The sequence below is a fragment of the Hyla sarda genome, chromosome 1 (genome assembly GCF_029499605.1).
Source record: "Hyla sarda isolate aHylSar1 chromosome 1, aHylSar1.hap1, whole genome shotgun sequence".
Classification (NCBI taxonomy): Eukaryota; Metazoa; Chordata; class Amphibia; order Anura; family Hylidae; genus Hyla; species Hyla sarda.
This window is the reverse complement of record NC_079189.1, coordinates 548,107,823-548,130,822: the sequence shown is the minus strand read 5'-3', so window position 1 is coordinate 548,130,822 and position 23,000 is coordinate 548,107,823. Positions and strand designations below refer to the sequence as shown.

Here is a 23,000-nt window from a genome sequence, read left to right as displayed (position 1 = left end):
ACTAGCGTATGTTCCCAATGAGGAATTTGAATTGGATTCTGCATTGATATCCACATGAAATCCACAATAAATTTCATTGGGAAATATGTGTCCATGTGCACACATGCAGAATATTCCAATGTGGAGTCAAGTTATACTTCCAAAACTTTAGATTCTATGAAGAATCATCCCATTGCACTTTGAAATTCTGCTCCACTTTAATGCAGGTTTGGAGCAGATGTGACGCTGATTATTTTTGGATTTTGACAGGAATTTTCCTATCACTAAAGTCTCCTTGAAACTCTATTCATCAATGTACGCCATGTCATCATCCATTGCAGTGCAATATAGGCGAAGATGCTTTCACTTAGGGTTCCAGGAGTAGATAAAAAAAATCTAACAAGGATTGTTTCTATATTATAATTATTTTACTATCCACTCCTTGCTTTGACTTAAAGGGGTACTCCGGTGCCCTATCCAAAGGATAAGATGCCTGATCGCGGGGGTCCCGACGCTGGGGACCCCCGTGATCTTGCATGCCGCACCCCGTTAGAATAAGTCCCCGGAGCGTGTTCGCTCCGGGTCCGATTACTGGCGATCACGGGGACGGAGCATAGTGACATCCCGGCCCTCCAATAGACTTGCATTGAGGGGCGGAGCGTGACGTCACATGGGGCGGAGCCATGACATCACTATGCTCCGTTCTCGGTTCTAGGTTGAGATGGACTCAGCCTGAGGACCTCCAGCGGTTCCGAAAGCCGCTAAAGGTGGGAGCTGCATGTTAGATCCCGGGGGTCCCCAGCGTCTAGGGTCGGAGTACCCCTTTAAAGGAGTTTTCATGTAGGAAAACAAATCCTTTAGGGGATATGTGTCTGGGGGGTCCGACAACTGGTGCCCCCTGTGATCCCTTGCACAGCGCTCCGGCTCTCCTCGCGCACAGTGCGAGGGTCAACACGCCCCCTCCATGCATCTCTATTAAAGAGAGACGAAAATATACAAGCACGCCAAATTATGTGATTCAAATTATGGGGTTTGAACACATATCATTGTTGTCTTTAGAAAGGGAGTTTTGAAGTCATTTATTTTTGCTTTGGTTTTGCTTATGTGCAACATATTTATCACAATATCTCGAAGGGGTTGATAAATTTGGCCCATGAAAGCAAAAAACAATAAATCCCATTAGAACACCAATTTGTATGATTCCTCCTCTGCACCTTTGCTGCGACTTTTTACCCAGTTGCAGGGGGAAAAAAATGTGCGACTTTTATAAAAGCTAGTTTTATAAGCCATATCTGGGCTGGTGTAGATTTGCAACAAATCGTGGTCTCTGCTACAAATTTGCAACTTTTTAAAGAAAAGTCGCACTTCGTAAATCAGCAAAAACTGGAAAGTAAAAAAAAAAAAAAAAAGTGTGTACCAAAGTTATTTTATTCACAATCACTTCAGCAAAAAGTTGCACAACATTTTGCACAATAGAGAAAGTTCTGTGACCTTTCTACACCAAAACAAGGCTCTAAACCTGTTAATAAATTCCCCCCGTAATCTTCACATACTGTATGTTACAATAATTAGGTAAATCTAGTTGTCAATGCAAATCAGTAATAATAACTCTTTTAAATCCAGCAACAATATTCCCACAAAAGCAGTAAACATGGAAATTAACAAGAAATGATAAAACAATATACAAAGAACAAATGTGCATACTCATGTTAACATTAGGAAATCCCAAAAAACATTTGAGTGCTCTTCTGCCACCTTGTGGTGAGAAATGTGACAGTACAAGAAACACATCAGCCCTGCTAACATAAAAATAATAGAAAATATGTATGAATAATTAAAAAAAAACTTTAATAAATAATAGAAAAGAAAATATTACAATAAAAAAAAATTATTACCCAGTTATTTAAATGATTATTATAACAAAACAAAAAGAAAATTTAGGAAGCATTGTGAAAAACATTGTATATGATGCATATTTGATGCTGATGATTTTGTGTTGTTTTTTTTATATTGAATTACATAGCATAAAATCTGCTGCATCGAAACAGTCTGTGTTAAAGGGGTGCTTCGGTGGAAAACTTTTTTTTTTTTTTTTTTTTTTTCAAATCAACTGGTGCCAGAAAGTTATACAGATTTGTAAATTACTTCTATTAAAAAAATCTTAATCCTTCCAGTACTTATTAGCTGCTGAGGAAATTCTTGGAATTTGTGGAACAGAGAGCTCTCTGCTGACATCATGAGCACAGTGCTCTCTGCTGACACTTCTGTCAATTTTAGGAACTGTCCAGAGCAGCAAATCTTTGCTATGGGGATTTTCTATTACTTTGCACAGTTCTTAAAATGGACAGAGATGTCAGCAGAGAGCACTGTGCTCGTGATGTCAGCAGAGAGCTCTGTGTTCCAAAAAGAAAATCATTTCCTCTGTAGTATTCAGCAGCTAATAAGTACTGGAGGGATTAAGATTTTTTAACAGAAGTAATTTACAAATCTGTATAACTTTCTGGCACCAGTTGATTAAAAAAAAAAAAAAAAAAAAAAAGGTTTTCACCGGAGTACCCCTTTAACACCCCCTTATGTTGAATATTTTCTCACAACAGTATATATGATATATACTATATATATATTTGCTTAGCTCCTCCTACTCTATAACATGAGGCTGTCAGATTGGACTTAAGTTGCCTTTAATCAACCTATGGGAAATAGACCAAATGGCAATTGCAAAGTCAGCTACAAATGGCGTTGTCTCCTGATATACCTTTGGGTCCTGGGCCCCCTGGAGGACCCTGATGTACTTTGGTGGCCGTTTCAACCCGATAAACTAGGATAGATCCATAGACAGTATAGAATACATAACTCCTTACAATCTAATTGGTGCAGATAACCTAAGGTTACTATTATGAGCAGTGGTCTCCAAACTATAGACCTCCAGATGTTGCTAAACTACAACTCCGGGCATGCTGGGAGTTGTAGTATTGCAACAGCTGGAGGTCCACAGTTGGGAGATCTAGGATCTGGAGTGTGCTTCACCTTCACATAATCACAAGATAGTACTTGCGATTGATAGAATGAAGAATTTATTATGCTGTGCAGACTGTATTATAACCTATTACACAGTAAAGGTTGTTCCGTCCCATTACTATTGATGGGATTGTACCTCTTACCTCTTATGATCTTGTTAAATTTTATAATCCTCCCAGTTCACTGCTCCCATCATGATAAACCACCCCCTGCCTTTATATTTATTATTTTTTAGTTTTCTACCTTGATATTGCTCTGTATTTTCTGCTCAGTCTTAGTCAGATTCACAGACTGGGAAGGGGGTATTACCCAGCAGGCTGAGACATCATCTGAAGCCATACAGGGGAGAATTTCCTCCCTCACTCTGCTACACACAGCCCAGAGCAGTTCAGTGTGAGATGAGCTGTGACTGGATAAAGCTGCACACACCCCTCTCAGCACTCCAGACTGCATTTCCTGCTTTTGGACTTCTGCCAGGCCAGCAGAAGTCCAAAGTCTGTGCAAGAGATGGGGGGAAATGTGCTCTGGACAAGTATGCAGACACCTAGTGGCAGCTTTTTTAAACACAAATAAAACTTCGAAAACTTCATTTTTTTTTAAACAAAGTACATTAGAAAGATTTTTTATTTACCATAAGGAGTGCAATAGTAAAAATTAGTTTTAATGACAGTGCCCATTTAAGTAATGGTCTTCTCATTTCTATTCCTTTTATACAGTGCTCTGTTGGCTGGGCTGGCGATGGATATGTCTGCGGTAAAGACACTGATATTGATGGATATCCTGACCAAGCTCTTCAGTGCAGCGATGCCAAATGCAAGAAGGTTGGCCATTCTTTATATAAAAAAAAATCAATTGCAAAACACATAAAAAAAGACAATGTAAACCCCAACCTAAAACTCACACTTTTCTCCCTCAGGACAATTGCATGTACGTTCCTAACTCCGGGCAGGAAGACACTGACAAGGATGGTGCAGGAAATGCCTGTGATGATGACGCAGATGGAGACGGTATTATGAACGAACAGGTTATTTTTTTTTTACTATTAAACCTTATTGGATGCTAAGGAAAAAATGTCATCTCATTCTACTTTTTACCAAAAAAAAATATTCTTATTTTTTTCAGGATAACTGTGTACTGGTGGCCAATATTAACCAGAAAAACAGCGATCAAGACATATTTGGGGACGCCTGTGACAATTGCCGATTCAAACTGAACAATGACCAGAGAGACACAGACAATGACGGGGATGGTGACGCCTGCGATGACGATATGGATGGGGATGGCAAGTAGATGATGACATTTCTACAACTAGAACTTTACTCTACTATGAGTGTTGGGAAATGACCGGTCTGATCTGATCCTTTCTTTTTTTAAAGGTATCAAGAATTTCCTGGACAACTGTCAGCGTGTTCCTAACATCGACCAGAAGGACAGGGATGGAGATGGTGTTGGTGACGCTTGCGACAGCTGTCCTGATGTCATCAATCCAAATCAGGTGAGTGGTGATGAGACTGGAGCGCGCGGGCAATGGATCGATTGGAGTTTTATGGATAGAGAGATTTATTAGAGGAGTAACTAGACACATTATTTTTGACCCATAACTCCCAGGCACATGGTCAATACTTTTGTGGCCTAGTACTCATAGTATAGTGGTTAAGTGCCCATTCATATTCCCACTGGTTTCTTCTCATGTGTGTTATGACTTTTGTCTTTATTCGTTTATGTACAGTAAATTGGTTTATTTAAGGGAAACTAACAGGTTGATCACCCGCACTAAACCTAATATACTGGGTTATATTGCTGGTGAACAGAACTTTCCTCTATTTGTATTATGCTGCTCTGCGCAATAGAGGCAGGTTACTGGCTTGCCACGCTCCTCTGCCTCCTCAATATTCACTGCTCTGCCTGCCCCTCTCATGAATATTTTAAGAGCTGAAGCAAGTGCTCTCTATCACCCAAAGTGCTGGTGCTGGGGAGGGGGTAATAGAGAGCTGCGAGGGGGTGGGGGTCATTGTTTCTATTGCAGTATTGTATTCTGGAGGCAAGATGGTGCACTGTAGGGAAATGTTAGTAATTGCCTGCAAATGTATTGGGCGTTAACAATCCAATCGTGAAGTTTTTCATTTTTTTTTTAAGAGCCGAGGCAAGTGCTCTCTATCACCCAAAGTGCAAGAAAAAGTGCAAACATGTCACACAAAAAAAACGTGCACAAAGGATGCGGTCTATCGCTAAGCCCTTCTCCGACAGGAGAGAAGCCCCCCAACAAACCTACCCTTCACCTTCGGGCCAAAAGGCACCTGCAAGGATCCAGGTTTGATGCTCCTTTTTGCCGAAGCTACTAAGGGGCCACAAAATGCACCCGGCTTCAACCTAGGTGTTAACCAATGTATCAGCCGAGGAGCTATATACTGATGGCATCTAGACCTAAGTCAAGATGCCCAGGGGTTGCAGGGAGGTGAGGAACCTAATGGCCACACACACCTCCCCTAGACCGCCAGGAGGGACACCCAGAAGGACTACCGCAGCCTGACAAAGCCTGTGTACAAACAAAACACGTAAAAGTGGCACAATAACAAACAAAAATAATAAATAAGTGAATGAGTGCAGATATACTGCCCGGTCATCCAGCCGGATCTATAAAAAAATTTCCCTGATCCTAGCCAGAAGGCCGGGATACCAAGGGTGAGTGCCAAAGGTGAAGTGCGTTCACTCAGTGAGCTTTAACACCCAGTGAGTTTCGGCACCTCAGGGTCACCACTCCTCGAGGCACAAAAGTACCCCAGCTCTACACCCCCCAACCTCATGGCAAGACCCGGAGGACACAGGCCACATCAGGGCAGCCGTTGAGCTGGTTACGTGGCACAAGCCCTGGAACGCCCCGGTACACCTGCTCCTCCATGCAGCATCCATCCTACATCAATGGCAGAGACTAAACCACTGATAAGAACAGATACTACACTTGATCTTAGCCAAAAGGCCTCTCATGAATATGCAAAAGTATTTACTCTCACATCACTAGGAACAGTCAGTGCTTGCGCTCTGCTCAGAGCAGAGGGCAGGCACAGACACTCACATCCTAGCGATGTGAGAGTGAATACTCAATGCAAGTCATCTAGTACCTTAGTCTCATGTGTCCACAAATTTAGTACCTTGCTCCCCTATGCCCAGTGGTTGCCCCATTCATGATGTTTAGTTAATGAGGTACTCCAATGGAAAAAAAAATGTTTTAATCAATTGGTGTCAGAAAGTTAAACAGATTTATAAATTCATCATTCCCGGTCTGGAGAAGCGCTTTGGCGCGCAACGGTCCGTCACCGAGAGGATATCCCCGCATCTCTAAGTCACACTCCCCTGTCTGTACCACCTCTTCCCCCCCTGATGTGCCTTTGATCAAACCGGTCAATAAAATTCATCTGCATTCAAGGTCTGGTGAGTGCTCCGCTTCATCTTTTTTACTGGAATTTCACATTGTCTATCAGCGTGGTAGCACCTGTATGTACCTCCAGCAGTTGCAAGGGGAGAAGCAATCAAGGGTCCTACCCTTTCCCGTCCTTTTCATACACAGAGAGCGGTGCCGAGCTCCCTTCGATACAGATTTGTAAATTACTTCTATTTAAAAATCTTAATCCTTCCAGTACTTATCAGCTGCTGTATGCACCATAGGAAGTTCTTTTATTTTTGAATTTCTTTTCTGTCTGACCACAGTGCTCTCTGCTGACAGCTCTGTTTGTTTCAGGAACTGTCCAGAGCAGTGTAGGTTTTCTATGGTGATTTCTTTTATACTCTGGACAGTTTCTGACATGGACAGAGGTGTCAGCAGGGAGCACTGTGGTCAGACATAAAATAAATTAAAAAAGAAAAGAACTTCCTCTGTAGTATACAGCACCTGATAAGTACTGGAAGGATTAAGATTCTCTAATAGAAGTAATTTACAAATCTGTTTAACTTTCTGGCACCAGTTGATTAAAAAAAAAAATTCCACCAGAGTACCCCTGTAATAATATCCAGTGGTTTGGTACTCAGTTTTTTTTTATCACCTTATGACTTGTCTCATTTTTTGCGATATAACTCTATTTACATAGACAACATGCCTTGAGTTTCTACAGGATGTATTTCATTATAGAGTGGCAATCAGTTATTGAAACCTTCATTGTAAATTAAGTTTCCAAAAACAAAAAAACAATCAGCAACAATGTAAATAGCTGAACGCAACCAATGTTTTGGTCACTTTTGAATGCTGGCGGTGCTTTCACTCTGGTAGTAGCATGAAATGGAGTCTACAACCCACACAAGTGGCTCAGGTAGTGCAGTTAATCCAGGATGGCACATCAATGCGAGCTGTGGCAAGAAGGTTTGCTGTGTCTGTCAGCGTAGGAGCATGGCGGTGCTACCTGGAGACAGGCCAGTACATCTGGAGACGTGGGGGAGGCTGTAGGAGGGCAACAACCCAGCAGCATCAACGCTACCTCTGCCTTTGTGCAAGCAGGAGCAGGAGGCGCACTGCCAGAGCCCTGCAAAATTACCCCCAGCAGGCCACAAATGTACATGTGTCCACTCAAACAGTCAGAAACAGACTCCATGAGGGTGGTATGAGGGCCCGATGACCACAGGTGGGGGTTGTGCTGTATGAGGGCCCGATGTCCACAGGTGGGGGTTGTGCTTACAGCCCAACACTGTGCAGGACGTTTGGCATTTGCCAGAGAACACCAAGATTTTCAAATTTGCCACTGGTGCTCTGTGCTCTTCACAGATGAAAGCAGGTTCACACTGAGCTCATGTGAAAGACGTGACTGAGTCTGGAGACGCCATGGAGAACGCTCTGCTGCCTGCAACATTCTTCAGCATGACCGGTTTGGTGGTGGGTCAGTAATGGGGAGGGGTGGCATTTCTTTGGGGGGCCGCTCAGCCCTCCATGTGCTTGCCAGAGGTAGCCTGACTGCCATTAGGTACCGAGATGAGATACTCAGATCCCTTGTGAGACCATATGCTGGTGTGGTTGGCCCTGGGTTCCTCCTAATGCAAGACAATGCTAGACCTCATGTGGCTGGAGTGTGTCAGCAGTTCCTGCAAGAGGAAGATGCAGAGAGATAAGGTAGAAAAAACTATCCCCGCTGGGTGATATCTCCAGAGGAACAAATAAAAGTGAGGGGAATCCTCTAGGTAACAATAACACTTGTTTATTGAATAAACAAAAAAATAAAGAAAAATTATAGGCTACTTCAAAAGCAAGACGCGTTTCGGGTGTTGTACCACCCTTCCTCTGTTGCAGATGTGTGGAGCATGATGGTCATCGGGGTCCTCTATATAGTCCATACAGGCGCCCAAATAGGTGGGAGTGGTCACTGTGCAAAAACTTGTCAGGTTCAAGTGTAGAAATGAGAATGCAAAATAATACATACAGTACAGTAGAGGTAAACATGTAATGATAATAACCTAATGGGTAAAAAAAGGGTAGAATTAAAATCAATAATATAGGTTTTAAAAATTGCAAATGTGGATACATAGAAAGAAAACATCCGGGTCATGACTCGGAACCAAAAAGTGTACAACGTTTACTTGATAGTCGGGCTAGAACCTGCCTGAAATGTACAGATTAAATACAATAAAACACAATGGGAGGCATAAGTGGGGAAAACTATCAACATAAAAAAAATAATGAAATGGCGATGTATAAGATTGCGCCGTGCCATCTAGGTTTGAATGAGCGGCACTGAAGGGGAGACACACAGTGTAATAAGCCAATAGGCTTAAAGTAAACAGACAGCACGTGTGCCGGGTCATAGAGAAAAAACATCAGCGAAATAAAGATAAAGATAGAAATGGAGAAGGGAATAAATGAAAATAGATATAAAAATACATAAATGAATAAATAAATAAATAAATAAAAATATAAATAATAAATATAAATAAAAAAATAAAAAATAATAATAATAAATATAAAAATAAATATAAATAATAATATAAATAAAAAATAAATAAAAAATAAATATAAATAATAAATAAAAATAAAAATAATTCTATGAATAGAAATAAATATAAATGAAAATAAAAATAATAATAATAAAATAATAATAATAAAAATAATAATAATAATAAAAAAAAATATGAATAATAAAAAAATAATAATAATAAAAAAGAGAAAAAAAAGGGGATAGGGAGGAGGGAAGAATACAACTGATCATAATAATAATAATGATGGTGAAAATACAGTGAGGAAAATTAACCACATGGAGAATATAGGTTAGATCACATTTTAGATAGATCCGTTTAAACCCATTGGAACTAAAGTTTTCAAACGATGAATCCAATAGTTCTCTCGTTTCCTGAGCGAGCTGAACCAATGATTAGCATCCTTGGATATGTGTTCAATAGGGAGTAGTTTAAATGCACTAAAATCACAATTGTGGACCTCTAGGGCATGACATGATATGCTGTGTAATAAAAAACCATTGTTGACATTTGCAAGGTGTTTGTTGGTGCGGCAACGTAATGTTTGTATTGTGTGGCCTACATACTGTAGGCCGCAAGAGCATTCCGACAAATAGATGACATAAATAGTTCCACAATTAATAAAAGACTGTATTGGGAACGTGTCCCCTGTTACATTTGATTTAAAGTGCTTGGTGCCATGTGCAATATTCGATCAGCATTTACATGTAGTGATGTTGCACCTAAAGGCACCCGAAGGGGCCGCCAAGAAGGTAACTGTTTTACCTTCCTTTGGTTTTAATATACTGGGAGCCAGGATGTTTTTCAGAGTTTTAGGTCTCTGAAAAGTGATATTCGGTTTAGTGGGAATAACGTTTTTGAGATAACGTTCAAGAAGTAGAATGTTCCAGTGTTTTGCCAGGATGGATTTACTTATGCTCATTACTGTAATTGGTGATGAAATTGCATTTGAAGGTGAGATCATTGTTCTTTTTATCGCTGGGCAGGAGGCAGACTTTTTGATCCAAAGCCAAGGCCTTCTTACGGGCATTAGAAATAAGTGATTTGGTGTAACCTTTCTTGTTGAATCTGTCTGCCAGAATGTTACTTTGGGTAATAAAGTCTTTTTTGTTTGTGAAGTTGCGCCTTATCCTTTTAAATTGTCCAAAGGGAACATTTTGTATCCATTTATTGAAATGTGAACTTGTGTAGTCCAAATAACTATAACTGTCCACCTTTTTAAAGTATGTCTTTGTGGATATCTGGTTGGCCTCATGGAACACAATGACATCCAAAAATTCAGCATTGCTTTCAAAGATGTTGTGAGTAAACTCCAAGTTCCATTCATTTATGTTCAAGCCGTGGATAAAGGTGTCAAACTTTTCTCTAGAGCCCTCCCCTACTTCCTATTGAACACATATTCAAGGATACTAATCAACGGTTCAGCTCGCTCAGGAAACGAGAGAACTATTGGATTCATTGTTTGAAAACTTTAGTTTCAATGGGTTTAAACAAATCTATTGAAAATGTGATCTAACCTATATTCTCCATGTGGTTAATTTTCCTCCATGTATTTTCATCATTATTATCAGTTGTATTCTTCCCTCCTCCCTCTCCCCTTTTTTCTCTTTTTTATTATTATATGTATATATATATATTTTTTTTATATTTATTATTATTATTTTTATTACTTTATTATTATTATTTTCATTTATATTTATTTCTATTCTTATAATTATTTTTATTTATTTATTATTTATATGTATTATTAATATTATTATTATTTTTTATATTTTATTACATTTTTTATTTATATTTATTATTTATTATTATTTATATATTTTTTTATTTTTTACTTTTTTATTATTATATATTTTTTTATCCATTTTCATTTATTCCCTTCTCCATTTCTATCTTTATTTCCTCCCTTTTCTCATCCTTCCCCTTTTCTTGCCTATTTTTCCCTTTTTTTTCATGCTACATTCTTCTCCTTTACCCTACCTACCCAATTCCTCATGACATTGTATTATTACATTGTATCAGCATAAGTCTTGAATGCTGATTAGTCCTCTAACCTCTCTCTTCCCTCCATTCATTCACACACTGTCCACCAGCGCTGCAAGTGCTTATGCTCATTACTAGTGCTACACGTGCTTTTGTTTACCAACAGCGCTATACGCGCTCATGTTAACTATCAGCGTTACACGCGCTCATGTTTACTACTAGCGCTGTATGCGCTGATGTTTTTTCTCCATGACCCGGCACACATGCTGTCTGTTTACTTTAAGCCTATTGGTTCATTACACTGCGTGTCTCCCCTTCAGTGCCGCTCATTCAAACCTAGATGGCACGGCGCAATCTTATACATCGCCATTTCATTATTTTTTTTATGTTGATAGTTTTCCCCACTTATGCCTCCCATTGTGTTTTATTGTATTTAATCTGTACATTTCAGGCAGGTTCTAGCCCGCCTATCAAGTGAACGTTGTACACTTTTTGGTTCCGAGTCATGATCCGGATGTTTTCTTTCTATGTATCCACATTTGCAATTTTTAAAACCTATCTTATTGATTTTAATTCTACCCTTTTTCACCCATTAGGTTATTATCATTACATGTTTACCTTTACTATACTGTATGTTTTATTTTGCATTCTCATTTCTACACTTGGACCTGACAAGTTTTTGCACAGTGACCACTCCCACCTATTTGGGCGCCTGTTTGGGCTATATAGAGGACCCCCATGACCATCATGCTCCACACATCTGCAACTGAGGAAGGGTGGTACAACACCTGAAACGCATCATGCTTTTGATGTAGCCTATAAGTTTTTTTTATTTTTTTTTGTTTCTTCAATAAACAAGTGTTACCTAGAGGATTCCCCTCACTTTTATTTGTTCCTCTGGAGATATCGCCTAGGGGGGATAGTTTTTTCTTCCTTATCTCTCTGCATCTTCCCTACGGGTTCCATGCAGTTGGCACCGGTCGAATCCCAGACAGCTTGCAAGTCTCCTAGAGTACCCCACTTATAAGGGTGATATGCTTTACCTCAAGGCTTTATCCAGGTGAGAGTCCCACCACAGACCCTCACAAAACAGCCACTTGGATCCACAGAATTACACCTGCAAGAGGAATGCATTGATGCTATGGACTGGCCCACCCGTTCCCCAGACCTGTATCTGATTGAGCACATCTGGGACATCATGTCTCGCGCCATCCACCAAAACCACGTTGCACCAGACTGTCCAGGAGTTGGCGGATTCTTTAGGCCAGGTTTGGAGGAACATCCCTCAGGAGACCATCCGCCACCTCATCAGGAGCATGCCCAGGGGTTGTAGGGAGGTCATACAGGCACGTGGAGGCCACAAACACTACTGAGCCTCATTTTGACTTGTTTTAAGGACATTACATCAAAGTTGGATCAGCCTGTAGTGTGGTTTTCCACTTTGATTTTGAGTGTGACTCCATATCCAGACCTCCATGGGTTGATAAATTTGATTTCCATTGATCATTTTTGTGTGATTTTGTTGTCCGCACATTCAACTATGTAAAGACGAAAGTATTTCATACGATTAGTTCATTAATTCAGATCTAGGATATGTTATCTTAGTGTTCCCTTTATATTTTTGAGCAGTGTATGTTTTTGGAGTGTGGAAGGAAACCCACACAGAGCACATACAATACGTGTAGATGTCGTCCTTCATCAGATTTAGTCCCAGAAACGCAGTGTAGTAGTAGTGTGAACCCCTGAGACCCTCCTTGAGACCACCTTGAATAATTATTATTTAGCTGAAATACTGTAAGTGTCACAATGCCAGTGTATGATTTCCACATGTTTCCTCTTGTCTTCATAGTCAGACATTGATAATGACTTGGTGGGAGATTCCTGTGACACCAACCAAGACAGGTAAAGTATATTTCACATCAGTGTAATAAAGTATGTGTTGAAAAGCGAGCAGGAAACCTTTGTATTTGCTATTTACATCAAACTGTATCATAAGCAGTCATACCCATTATTGTCAAGCATTAACATACAAATGCAAAATGTGGATTTCATTTTTCGTTACTAGCCACTAGATGGAGTAAAGTCTTAAGAAGAAATACCCGACTTTATGTGTGATGGTTCCCTCATAGCTTTTACATAAGGGAACTGCTTGCAAAGTGAAGATTTACCAAAAATGTACCTTATTGTGCACCACTGTTAGTTCTGGAGAAAGCTACATGTGGCCCCTGCAGAATAGTCAGGCCATGTTCACACAGCAGAATTTCCGTGCTGGATTCCGCATTGGAATTTGGCACGAAGATTCTGCTGAGCTGTGCACACTGTGGAATTTCCGTGCCAGATGTTTCCGGCACGGAAATTCCATTTTCCATCTCCGCAGAAAGAATGAACACGTTCAGGAATATTCCTGTGCGTTCCTAGCGCTGATATATTTTGCCAGCGCCCGCAGTTTGTGGAATGTCCGCAGGGAGATTCTCTGTGCGGACATTTAGTCGTGTGAACATAGCCTTATCGCTGCCAAACAGAGATCTCCTGAGCATGGGATCCATCTGGCCACTGTCACATTAAATAAACTGTTGCTATGTTGTAGGACAGTGGTCTCAAAACTATGGACCACCTTCTGTTGCAAAACTAGGGGCAACAACATCTGGAGTTCCACAATTTGAAGACTACTGTTATAGAGGGATATCAAAAGTGTGGCTGAGTGCTTCTCTCCCCGCTCTGTGTGCACAACATGAGATGGTCCCATAGACTTTTTATTGGGTGTCCATCTTGGTCAGGTGCACATAGCTGGAAGAAAACGTGTTCAGTGTGTACTTCCCCTATCTCATTCTAGTGACAAACCAATGAAAACTTTTGGCATGAACATTATATAGAGAAGGATCCCATGCTCAGAGGATCTTTCCCTTGCATTTGATGGATAAAGAATGTCCCTTCTTCTGCAGGGGATACTTGCAGCTTTCTCCAGGACTAACGGCCTATGGCTAGCAAGTCCTCATTTAGGTTAGCCCTACATATTGAATAAATGTCAATAAAACTGGCTGCTTTCATCCGGACCCTTGACATATCTTATGTGTATAGCAGTGTTTTCCAACCAGGGTGCCTCCAGCTGTGGCAAAACTACAACTCCCAGCATGCCCAGACAGCCGGGCATTGTGGGAGTTGTAGTTTTGCAACAGCTGGAGGCACCCCAGTTGGGAAACGCTGGTGTATATGATTTATCTTTGGGAATTCTTAGTCCATTAAAGATTATATTTACTGTTGCTATCTTTTTTTAGTCTTCAGCTACAGCAGAACCAGCACAGAACACATTTAGGATACGTTTAGATGATGTTTTTTTTTTCCGTTCATGACCTGACAGCTGTCGCACGTACCATACCATGCATGTCCCATCTCTGACCCTTCCTCTTGTCTACACAGTGATGGAGATGGCTACCAGGACAGCTCAGACAATTGCCCCACAGTCATTAACAGCTCTCAGCTGGACACAGACAAGGACGGCCTAGGAGATGAGTGCGATGATGATGATGATAATGATGGAATACCTGATCTTATCCCTCCAGGACCTGACAACTGCAGACTGGTCCCCAACCCAGGGCAAGAAGATGACAACAGTATGCATTAAGGATTATCATTTTATTTAATATAACTGGCGATAACAGAACTTTAGTAGTCTAGCCTATGATATCACTAGCATTAGTATTATATGACCTTCTTCTTCCCTGTTATATTAAAGAAAACCTGTTATTACTTTTTTCCGATCAAATCAACAGGGAGTACTCCAATAAAATGATCATTAAAGGGGTACTCCTCCTCTAGAAATATTATCCCCTATCCAAGTGATAGGTGATAAGATGTCTGATCGTGGGGCATCTGGCGTTCGTTTAGAGCATCTGGTGCAGTGCCGGAGGCTCGTGATGTCATGGCCACACCCCGGGCGTGACGTCACAGCCATGCCCCCCCAATGTGGAAGGGGGCATGACGAGCACGAGCCTCCGCCCTGCATCGCCAGCCATCCGGCATGGAGTGAAGTTCGCAGGGGGTCCTCCAATAAAACGATCCTAAAACCCCTTAAGGACCAGGCATTTTTCATTTTTTGCACTTTCGTTTTTTCCTCCTTACCTTTAAAAAATCATAACTCTTTCAATTTTGCATCTAAAAATCTGTATTATGGCGTATTTTTGACGCCACCAATTCTACTTTGTAATGACATCAGTCATTTTACCCAAAAATCTACAGCAAAATGGAAAAAAAACCATTGTGCGACAAAATTGAAAACAAAAAGGCCATTTTGTAAATTTTAGGGGCTTCCGTTTCTACGTAGTACATTTTTTGTTAAAAATGACACCTTTTCTTTATTCTCTAGGTCCATACGTTTAAAATGATACCCTACTTGTATAGGTTTGATTTTGAATTACTACTGAAAAAAATCGTAAATACATGCAGGAAAATTTATACGTTTAAAATTGTCATTTTCTGAGCTCTATAACTTTTTTATTTTTTCATGTTCAGGGGGCTATGGGGGCTCATTTTTTGCACTGTGATCTGAAGATTTTGTCGGTACCATTTTTGCATTGATAGGACCTTTTGATAGCTTTTCATTCATCTTTTCATGATATAAAAAGTGACCAAAAATACGCTATTTTGGACTTTGGAATTTTTTTGCGCGTACGCCATTGACCGTGCGGTTTAATTAGCAGTATATTTTTATAATTCATACATTTCCACACGCGGCGATACCACATATGTTTATGTTTATTTTTATTTACACTGTTTTTTTTGTAATTCTTGGAAATGCCAGGTGATTCAAACTTTTATTAGGGGAAGGGATCATTGAAAGGGTTAATGATTTTTTTACACTTTTCTTATGCAATATTATAGCTCCCATAAGGGGCTATAACATTGCATTTACTGAGCTTTACCACTGATTGATGTATCTCCATAGGAATGCATCAATCAGTGTTTTCGGCGATTGAATGCTCAAGCCTGGATCTCAGGCTTGAAGCATTCATACGGCTATCGGACTGCAGGAAGGAAGGTAAGAGACCTTCCTCCTGTGCTACAGCTGTTCGGGATGCCGCGATTATACCGCAGCGATCTCGAACAGCTCCCTGAGCTAACCGGCACATTTTACTTTCACTTTTAGCCGCGTGGCTCAGCTTTGAGCGCGCGGCTAAAGGGTTAATAGGGCGCGGCACCGCGTGCTAATAGTGGCAGGTCCTGGCTTCACTATGACGCTGGGCCCGCCGTGATATGATGCGGGGTTACCTTAACAGGTTAAAGGGTAGTCCACCCCTAGACATCTTATCCTCTATCCATAGGAGAGATAAGATGTCTGATCGGGGAGGTCCCGCCGCTGGGGACCCCCATGATCTCTGCTTCGGCACCCGGCGTGCTACAGCCGAAATCGCTGGGGTCCCCAGGGACGTAACCCCCCGTGATCAGACAACTTATCCCCTATCCTTTGGATAGGTAATAGAATGTCCAGAGGCAGAGTACCCCTTTAAATGGTCCTTTAAGAAAGCAGTCTTAGTTACAACCCACTTTTCAATTGGTTAAAGCATTCTATAGGGGCTGGTCATTGTCCCAAAAGTTCACATATGTAAATTAGGTATCCTGGCCCTACTTTACAGACCCCATACTAGTTACCAGCTTAGCAAATAGGGTTACTTTACCAAGAAATGTTCTTAGGAAACAATAAAAAAAAGTAATCACTAGTTTTGTTGGAGGATTTATTTACTGCTAAATGTTATATTTTATAGGGGAAAGTGGTGACTCTTAGGCTGTTTGAAATGGACAACCTGTTTTTGTAACATGGGCCCCCGGGCTTATAGACAAACAGGGAACCTTTCTTCTATTAACTCAGAATCCCTAAAAGGTGTTTGAAAATGGGTCTTCTAAACCAGACAGTCCCTTTAATTGGACTCTTTTCATTAGGATTAGATAGATGCTGCTTCATTGTGCAGCTATGCTTTTACTTGAGTAGTTATCACACGCTATTTAGAGCTACTTAGGATCACAATAACCTAGAAGCGTAAGATGTTTTCATTATTGTAGGGATCTCCATTTATAATGTCTGTATATATCTTCTTCCCTGTCTACCTGTATAGATGATGGAGTTGGAGATATCTGTGAGTCTGACTTTGACCAGGACACAGTCATTGACCGTATTGATGTCTGCCCACAAAATGCTGAGATCACCCTGACAGACTTTAGAGCCTATCAGACTGTTGTTCTTGACCCTGAAGGCGATGCCCAAATTGATCCCAATTGGATTGTTCTGAACCAGGTGAGAGTTTGCTGAATGCAGGTACATTGGGCATCAAGTGAATAAAACTATGCTAGAATACAAGACAAAGACCATGAACAGACTGGTGGGGTTTCTGGTGAAAACAAGAAGAGATTTTAAGTAATCTTTTACAATACCTTTGAATTCTTTGCGATTATAGGCCACTTTCCGTCATGACAGAGTTACAGTTTTATTGAATTTATAAGAGCATTTAAGGGAAATTTGCATGCTGCTTCTAGAAAGTTCTCTCCTATGTCACCTGGTGTTGTATTCACAGCTTACACACCTCAGTACTGCTGTGTAATGTTCTCCCTGCTGCCTCTTCTGTGTGTGTTCAATGTATGAAATACATCATAGAGGCTAGTTTATACCCACTAGCTGCCTGCAGAAGGGAAAACTGTTGATAAATGCAGAATACAGTGGTCTTATAATGGGTAGTATGGGTGTAGCTATAGCCATAGCAGCTGCTGTGGGGCATGAAGTTGAGGGCTCTTCCAGATGCAACAACACATTGCAATTTACTTATTTTCTAAACTCTCTAAATTTGCATTTATTCAGGGAATGGAGATTGTACAAACAATGAACAGTGACCCAGGACTTGCCGTAGGTACGTCATCACCAGTGCTTTCTTCTTTCTGCCATAGCTTGAAACTAGAGTATAAAACTGTACATCAGATTAAGGCCTCACGTACATTGCTGTATTACACCTCCATTTTGTATGGAGTGATAATAGGTTATCCACATAGATGATGGATCTTTACTGGACCTTATTATGCCTCTGCTTTCATATGGAGCATTGCGTCTTTGGAAGAATAAATTGGTTCATATGCTGCTCAATTTAGCTTCATACAACAGACCATGGTGTCCAATATGGCTGACTCCATAGTACGGAGCTCCACAGGACCATGCGACATGGTACAACATTTATGCTGGGTATATGAGGCTTAAAGCGTAAGTTAAAGGTTGTAAGCCTGCACCATCTTTAGCTCCAGCTTGGGGAAACACAAAGGGGGTACTGTGGCCGTGACAACTGTACCATTCTTAAGTAGAAAAACTTGGCACTCAAACAGGAGTAGAATAATGATAGTATTTTATTAGACAATCCTCAGATTCTGACGTTTCGGTCCAATCCCTGGACCTTCCTCAGAGTTTTAAATTTAATATATACAAGAAATCATAAGTATGACAAATTAAAAAAACAGGATAATCTATGTTTACACATGACACAGCTTATCAATCATGTGTATCAATCATCTTGTGTCATGTGTAAACATAGATTATCCTGTTTTTTTAATTTGTCATACTTATGATTTCTTGTATATATTAAATTTAAAACTCTGAGGAAGGTCCAGGGATTGGACCGAAACGTCAGAATCTGAGGATTGTCTAATAAAATACTATCATTATTCTACTCCTGTTTGAGTGCCAAGTTATTCTACTTATGATTGATGGTTTGGGACCCTAGTTGTGCACCAACATATTAGGAGAGTGCCATATTTTTCTGCATTTAACCGTACCATTCTTAGCAAACTTCCGTGCAATTAGAAAATTGCCCCGTTCATTAGAAAATTGCTTGTGCATGGAACTTCTCTGAGCATGGTACGGCTGCCTCGGCAAGTGTACCGCCCTGCATTGGCTGAGTCTTCCCCCACTGGAGATGAAGGTCCAGCATATAGTCCCCCCCCCCTCCCCCGCCTCCATTAGGTCAATGGATTATGGGCTTCCTTCATGTTATCATTTTGTTTTCTGCAGGCTATACTGCCTTTAATGGAGTTGACTTTGAAGGCACCTTCCACGTGAACACAGTGACAGATGATGATTATGCCGGCTTCATATTTGGCTATCAGGACAGTTCTAGTTTCTATGTGGTTATGTGGAAGCAAACGGAGCAGACATACTGGCAGGCCACACCTTTCCGAGCTGTTGCAGAACCTGGCATTCAGCTCAAGGTAATCTTATAAAACCTTCACTGCCTACATACTTACATATACACCTGTATATTGTTACTTTTACATTACACTTAAAGAGGTACTCTGGTGGGAAAAAAACATTTTTTAAATCAACTGGTGCCAGAAAATTGTACAGATTTGTAAATTACTTCTATTAAAAAAATCTAAATCCTTCCAGTACTTATCAGCTGCTTAAACTACAGAGGAAGTTGTGTAGTCTTTCCCATCTGACCACAGTGCTCTCTGTTGACACCTCTGTCTGCATTAGGAACTGTCCTGAGCAGGATCAGAGATTTATTTTAAGAAGAACAGGCCCGCTGTGAATTTTGTACAGAAATGTAGCAGCATGCAGCATTGCAGCCAAAAATCTGCACCAAATAATGCACCTCTGATATAGATTGACTGCTGCAGATTTGTATGTATATATTGGCTTTAATTTGAGGTGGAATTCCGCAAGTGGAAATTCTGCCTTGTGAATAAGACTGTGATCTAAACATAAAAGTTTGGTTTTTCTACCATCTTGTCCACGGATGCTTCCTGAATAATTTAGCTGGACATGTTTTTCTGATTAGACTGCTTAAATATTTCTTGGCTCCCTCCAGGCGACTATTCCAGTTGCATTGGGAGGTGTGCGGGGTCAGCTCTTGGTAAGATTCCATATAACATATTCAGCGGGTGGTAGGTGTGTGCAGTGAACGCATCATTCCAAAACCATGAATCTCTCATATGGAAACTTTCTTTCGGTAACAGAGGAGTGAAGTCATACTTATTGTATCTACTAGCACATAGCTCTCTACAGCAAGATGGCAACTCCCCCAACACTCTGAAGGGATTATCTGGAGTCATAAACATGTGGTATCGATAATACACAGCATGTACTACAATTTACAATAATCTTATAAGTAGATATTGTGAGCAAGCATTACATTGCATACTGTCCGGGCTACCTGTCAGCAAGAACTATGGAGGGAGCAATGATCTTAGGTGGGTCATTTTACCTTCCTTGCCCTACAATGGGCCAGAACGTTCAATAACTTAGGGCATAGGGTATGCATTTCATGTCACCATCACTCACCTTTTAGGACTAAATGGAAGAATTAGACCAAGTTTTTGCAGTAGTACAGAATGGATCTGTGGCTGGGTTCACACATAGTAGCTTGGTCAGTATATTTAGGCAAAACCAGGAATGGATTCTAAACAGTGGAAAATCTTTCCAAGAAAGAAGTATCATACAGAAAAATGTATACGTTTTAGATCGTGGGGGGTTTGACCATTGGGACCCTCGCAATCTCCTGCAAGGCATCTTGGCTGTCCCCAGGAATGGATCGTGTGGACCCCTGCACAAAGTGGTGGCCAATATGCCACCTCCATGTATCTCCATGGGAGAGCCGGAGATAGCCGAACGCTGTATCTCGGCTCTCCCATAGAGATACATGGGGGGGCATGTCAGCCACCACTTTATGCGGGGGTTGACAAGCCCCATTCCCAGGGAGAGCCATGGTGCCATGCAGGAGATTGCAGATGGTCCCAGCGCTCAAACACTCCGCGATCTAAAATGTGATACGTTTTTCTGCATTATATAGCTTGTTTAAAGAGAAATAGAGAATTTTATTTCACAATCTTGTGTAAAAACTTAAAGAGTACCTGTCATCAAACCATATTTTCTAAACTAACTCAGATTATATTCCCTAACTACTCCTAACACCCCTACTGCCCTTAAAAACAATTTCCAAGCTTTAAAATGCTCTGTATCATACCTTTGCCATTGCTCACATTGTGTGAGCTCCCAGTAGGAGAAAGTGGGTGTTCCCCAGCATCACTGTAGCCTGGGCTGTGCCTCGCCATGCCCCGCACGCATTTCCTGAGTTTGGTCTCCTGCCAGGCCGGGAGGAGACCAAACTAACTGTTTGTCTTGCCCAGGGAACAGAACAGAGCCACCTAGTGGCCATTTTTTCAATCACATTAAAAACATAGAAAGGTTGAGAATTTTAACACCAAGTTAATAGCAAAGTGGCTTATAATTATATAAGGAACAATATATTAAAAGTTTAGTTTGGTGACAGGTACTCTTTAAGTTGTGACTAGGATAACATTTTTAACTATTTGAACCAGATGTAACTAGTTCTGCACTCTGTGCCCTTTTAGGCAGTCAAATCCAAGACAGGGCCTGGAGAACATCTTCGAAACTCATTGTGGCATACTGGGGACACCAATGACCAAGTAAGGCTGTTGTGGAAAGACCCCAGAAATGTAGGATGGAAAGACAAGGTGTCATATCGCTGGTTCCTGCAGCACAGACCTCAAGTTGGATATATCAGGTCAGTATATCCAGTAGAATGAATTACTGTAGAAAGTACATAATGTGTAGATGTCCGTCGAGCACAGTTCATGCTGTTGTGGAAACTACTGGACATAAACTACATGTTAGATTTATTGTTTGTTCTTCATGTTTGTACATATATAACAAAGTGAAAATACTATTTCAGGGCAAGGTTCTATGAAGGTAGTGAGCTGGTAGCAGATTCGGGAGTCACTGTGGATACCACAATGCGTGGTGGAAGACTTGGAGTATTCTGCTTCTCACAGGAAAACATTATCTGGTCCAATCTGAAGTATCGGTGTAACGGTAAATTGTCCACATACTTTAAAAATTAAAAAAATAAAATCCTACAAAAAGAACATCTAAAGGCCTGCTGCAGGGTGTAGAAAAGTTGGAGCAGTAGAAGGGTGTATAGTTAGAGGTTAGGTCCGAAATAACATCAGACAACAAAAATTCCTTAGAACTTCTTGCAATACAATATTATTGATTTCTTCAATATGCAATATACAAATATTCTTGGCTTGCGCTGTCTTATCTCCCTAGCTTCTCTATTCATCCAATAAAAGATTTAAGTTACTCACAGTCCTTTGAATATTCTCCCCAGATGGGATACTCTTGTTACTTGTAGTTCCTCTTTAATTTACAGTTCCCAGCTGTGATATGTAGATCAGCCTTACTTGCCACTCTGTACTTGACCAGGCATTTCTAGAAGCTTTTCAGGTCCTGGTTGCAACAAGGATCTTGTAAATCCTCCCTGGTCCTTGTTGTCTCAAGAAAATCCTTAGGACTGCTGACCAGTTGAAAATAAACTATATACTTGGTTGAAGAAAACCCCTTTGGAATGGACTGGCAACTTGGATGTAATGCTCTATTTGCTGGATTGTATAGACCTATTTGAGGTCTAAGGCTTGGTGAAGGAACTCAGTACCTCTGCACACCACTACTGACTACTTCAAAACTGCATACTACAGAACTATTCTGCAGAACACAGGCTACAAATTAAAGCAAACCCCTTCTTTGGGACTACTCCGTTTCTAGTACTTTCTTAACTATATACAGAATATACATTTTACAATATAACCCTTGGTGCTTGCTCTGCCATGACACATTTTCTCCAGTAGATGTCACTAACTTGTAAGGAATACATTATGCATTGTGATACACATAGGCAAACATAGATAACACATTAGTGCAATATTAGGAAAGTGCAATACAAGAGTAAAAGAAAAGCACATTAACCCTCGACGTGCTGTTGTTACATGTCCTATAGCTCAATGAAGACATGAGAAAAGAGTAGCAGAGGTGAAAACCTACCTGTCCAAGACTTTTGTGTCATTTTAGGTATTGAGGTAATGTGGGCTTTGCAAGTTAGCACAAACCACAGAAAACATCTTGCTCCGTATGCATATCTAATGGTACTAAATATTTAACTTTTCAGAAGAATAATCGCTGTTGTTTCCTCTTGCCAGTAGAGGAACAACATTCAGGCTGTGAGATAATGTGTTTTTCCTCTTCA

The 23,000-nt window shown here is 40.6% G+C and overlaps 1 protein-coding gene and 1 long non-coding RNA gene across 10 annotated transcripts in view; one reads left to right on the top strand and one right to left on the bottom strand.

Annotated features, from left to right (window-relative positions):
* LOC130292912 (uncharacterized) overlaps positions 1 to 22,992 on the bottom strand; it is a 66,107-nt gene extending 43,115 nt beyond the window's left edge. For both annotated transcript variants that reach the window (XR_008848158.1, XR_008848157.1), the window contains exon 1: positions 22,799 to 22,992. This is a non-coding gene — a long non-coding RNA (uncharacterized LOC130292912). The remainder of the gene's footprint in view (positions 1 to 22,798) is intronic.
* Positions 1 to 23,000, top strand: part of THBS4 (thrombospondin 4) — a 127,305-nt gene that overhangs the window by 103,395 nt on the left and 910 nt on the right. For all 8 annotated transcript variants that reach the window (XM_056541588.1, XM_056541587.1, XM_056541586.1 and 5 more), the window contains 11 exons: positions 3,714 to 3,818; positions 3,914 to 4,021; positions 4,120 to 4,279; positions 4,374 to 4,492; positions 12,779 to 12,831; positions 14,347 to 14,540; positions 17,037 to 17,215; positions 17,774 to 17,822; positions 18,968 to 19,164; positions 21,310 to 21,482; positions 21,651 to 21,790. In XM_056541588.1, the coding sequence (XP_056397563.1) occupies positions 3,714 to 3,818; positions 3,914 to 4,021; positions 4,120 to 4,279; positions 4,374 to 4,492; positions 12,779 to 12,831; positions 14,347 to 14,540; positions 17,037 to 17,215; positions 17,774 to 17,822; positions 18,968 to 19,164; positions 21,310 to 21,482; positions 21,651 to 21,790 (1,477 nt within the window). The remainder of the gene's footprint in view (positions 1 to 3,713; positions 3,819 to 3,913; positions 4,022 to 4,119; positions 4,280 to 4,373; positions 4,493 to 12,778; positions 12,832 to 14,346; positions 14,541 to 17,036; positions 17,216 to 17,773; positions 17,823 to 18,967; positions 19,165 to 21,309; positions 21,483 to 21,650; positions 21,791 to 23,000) is intronic.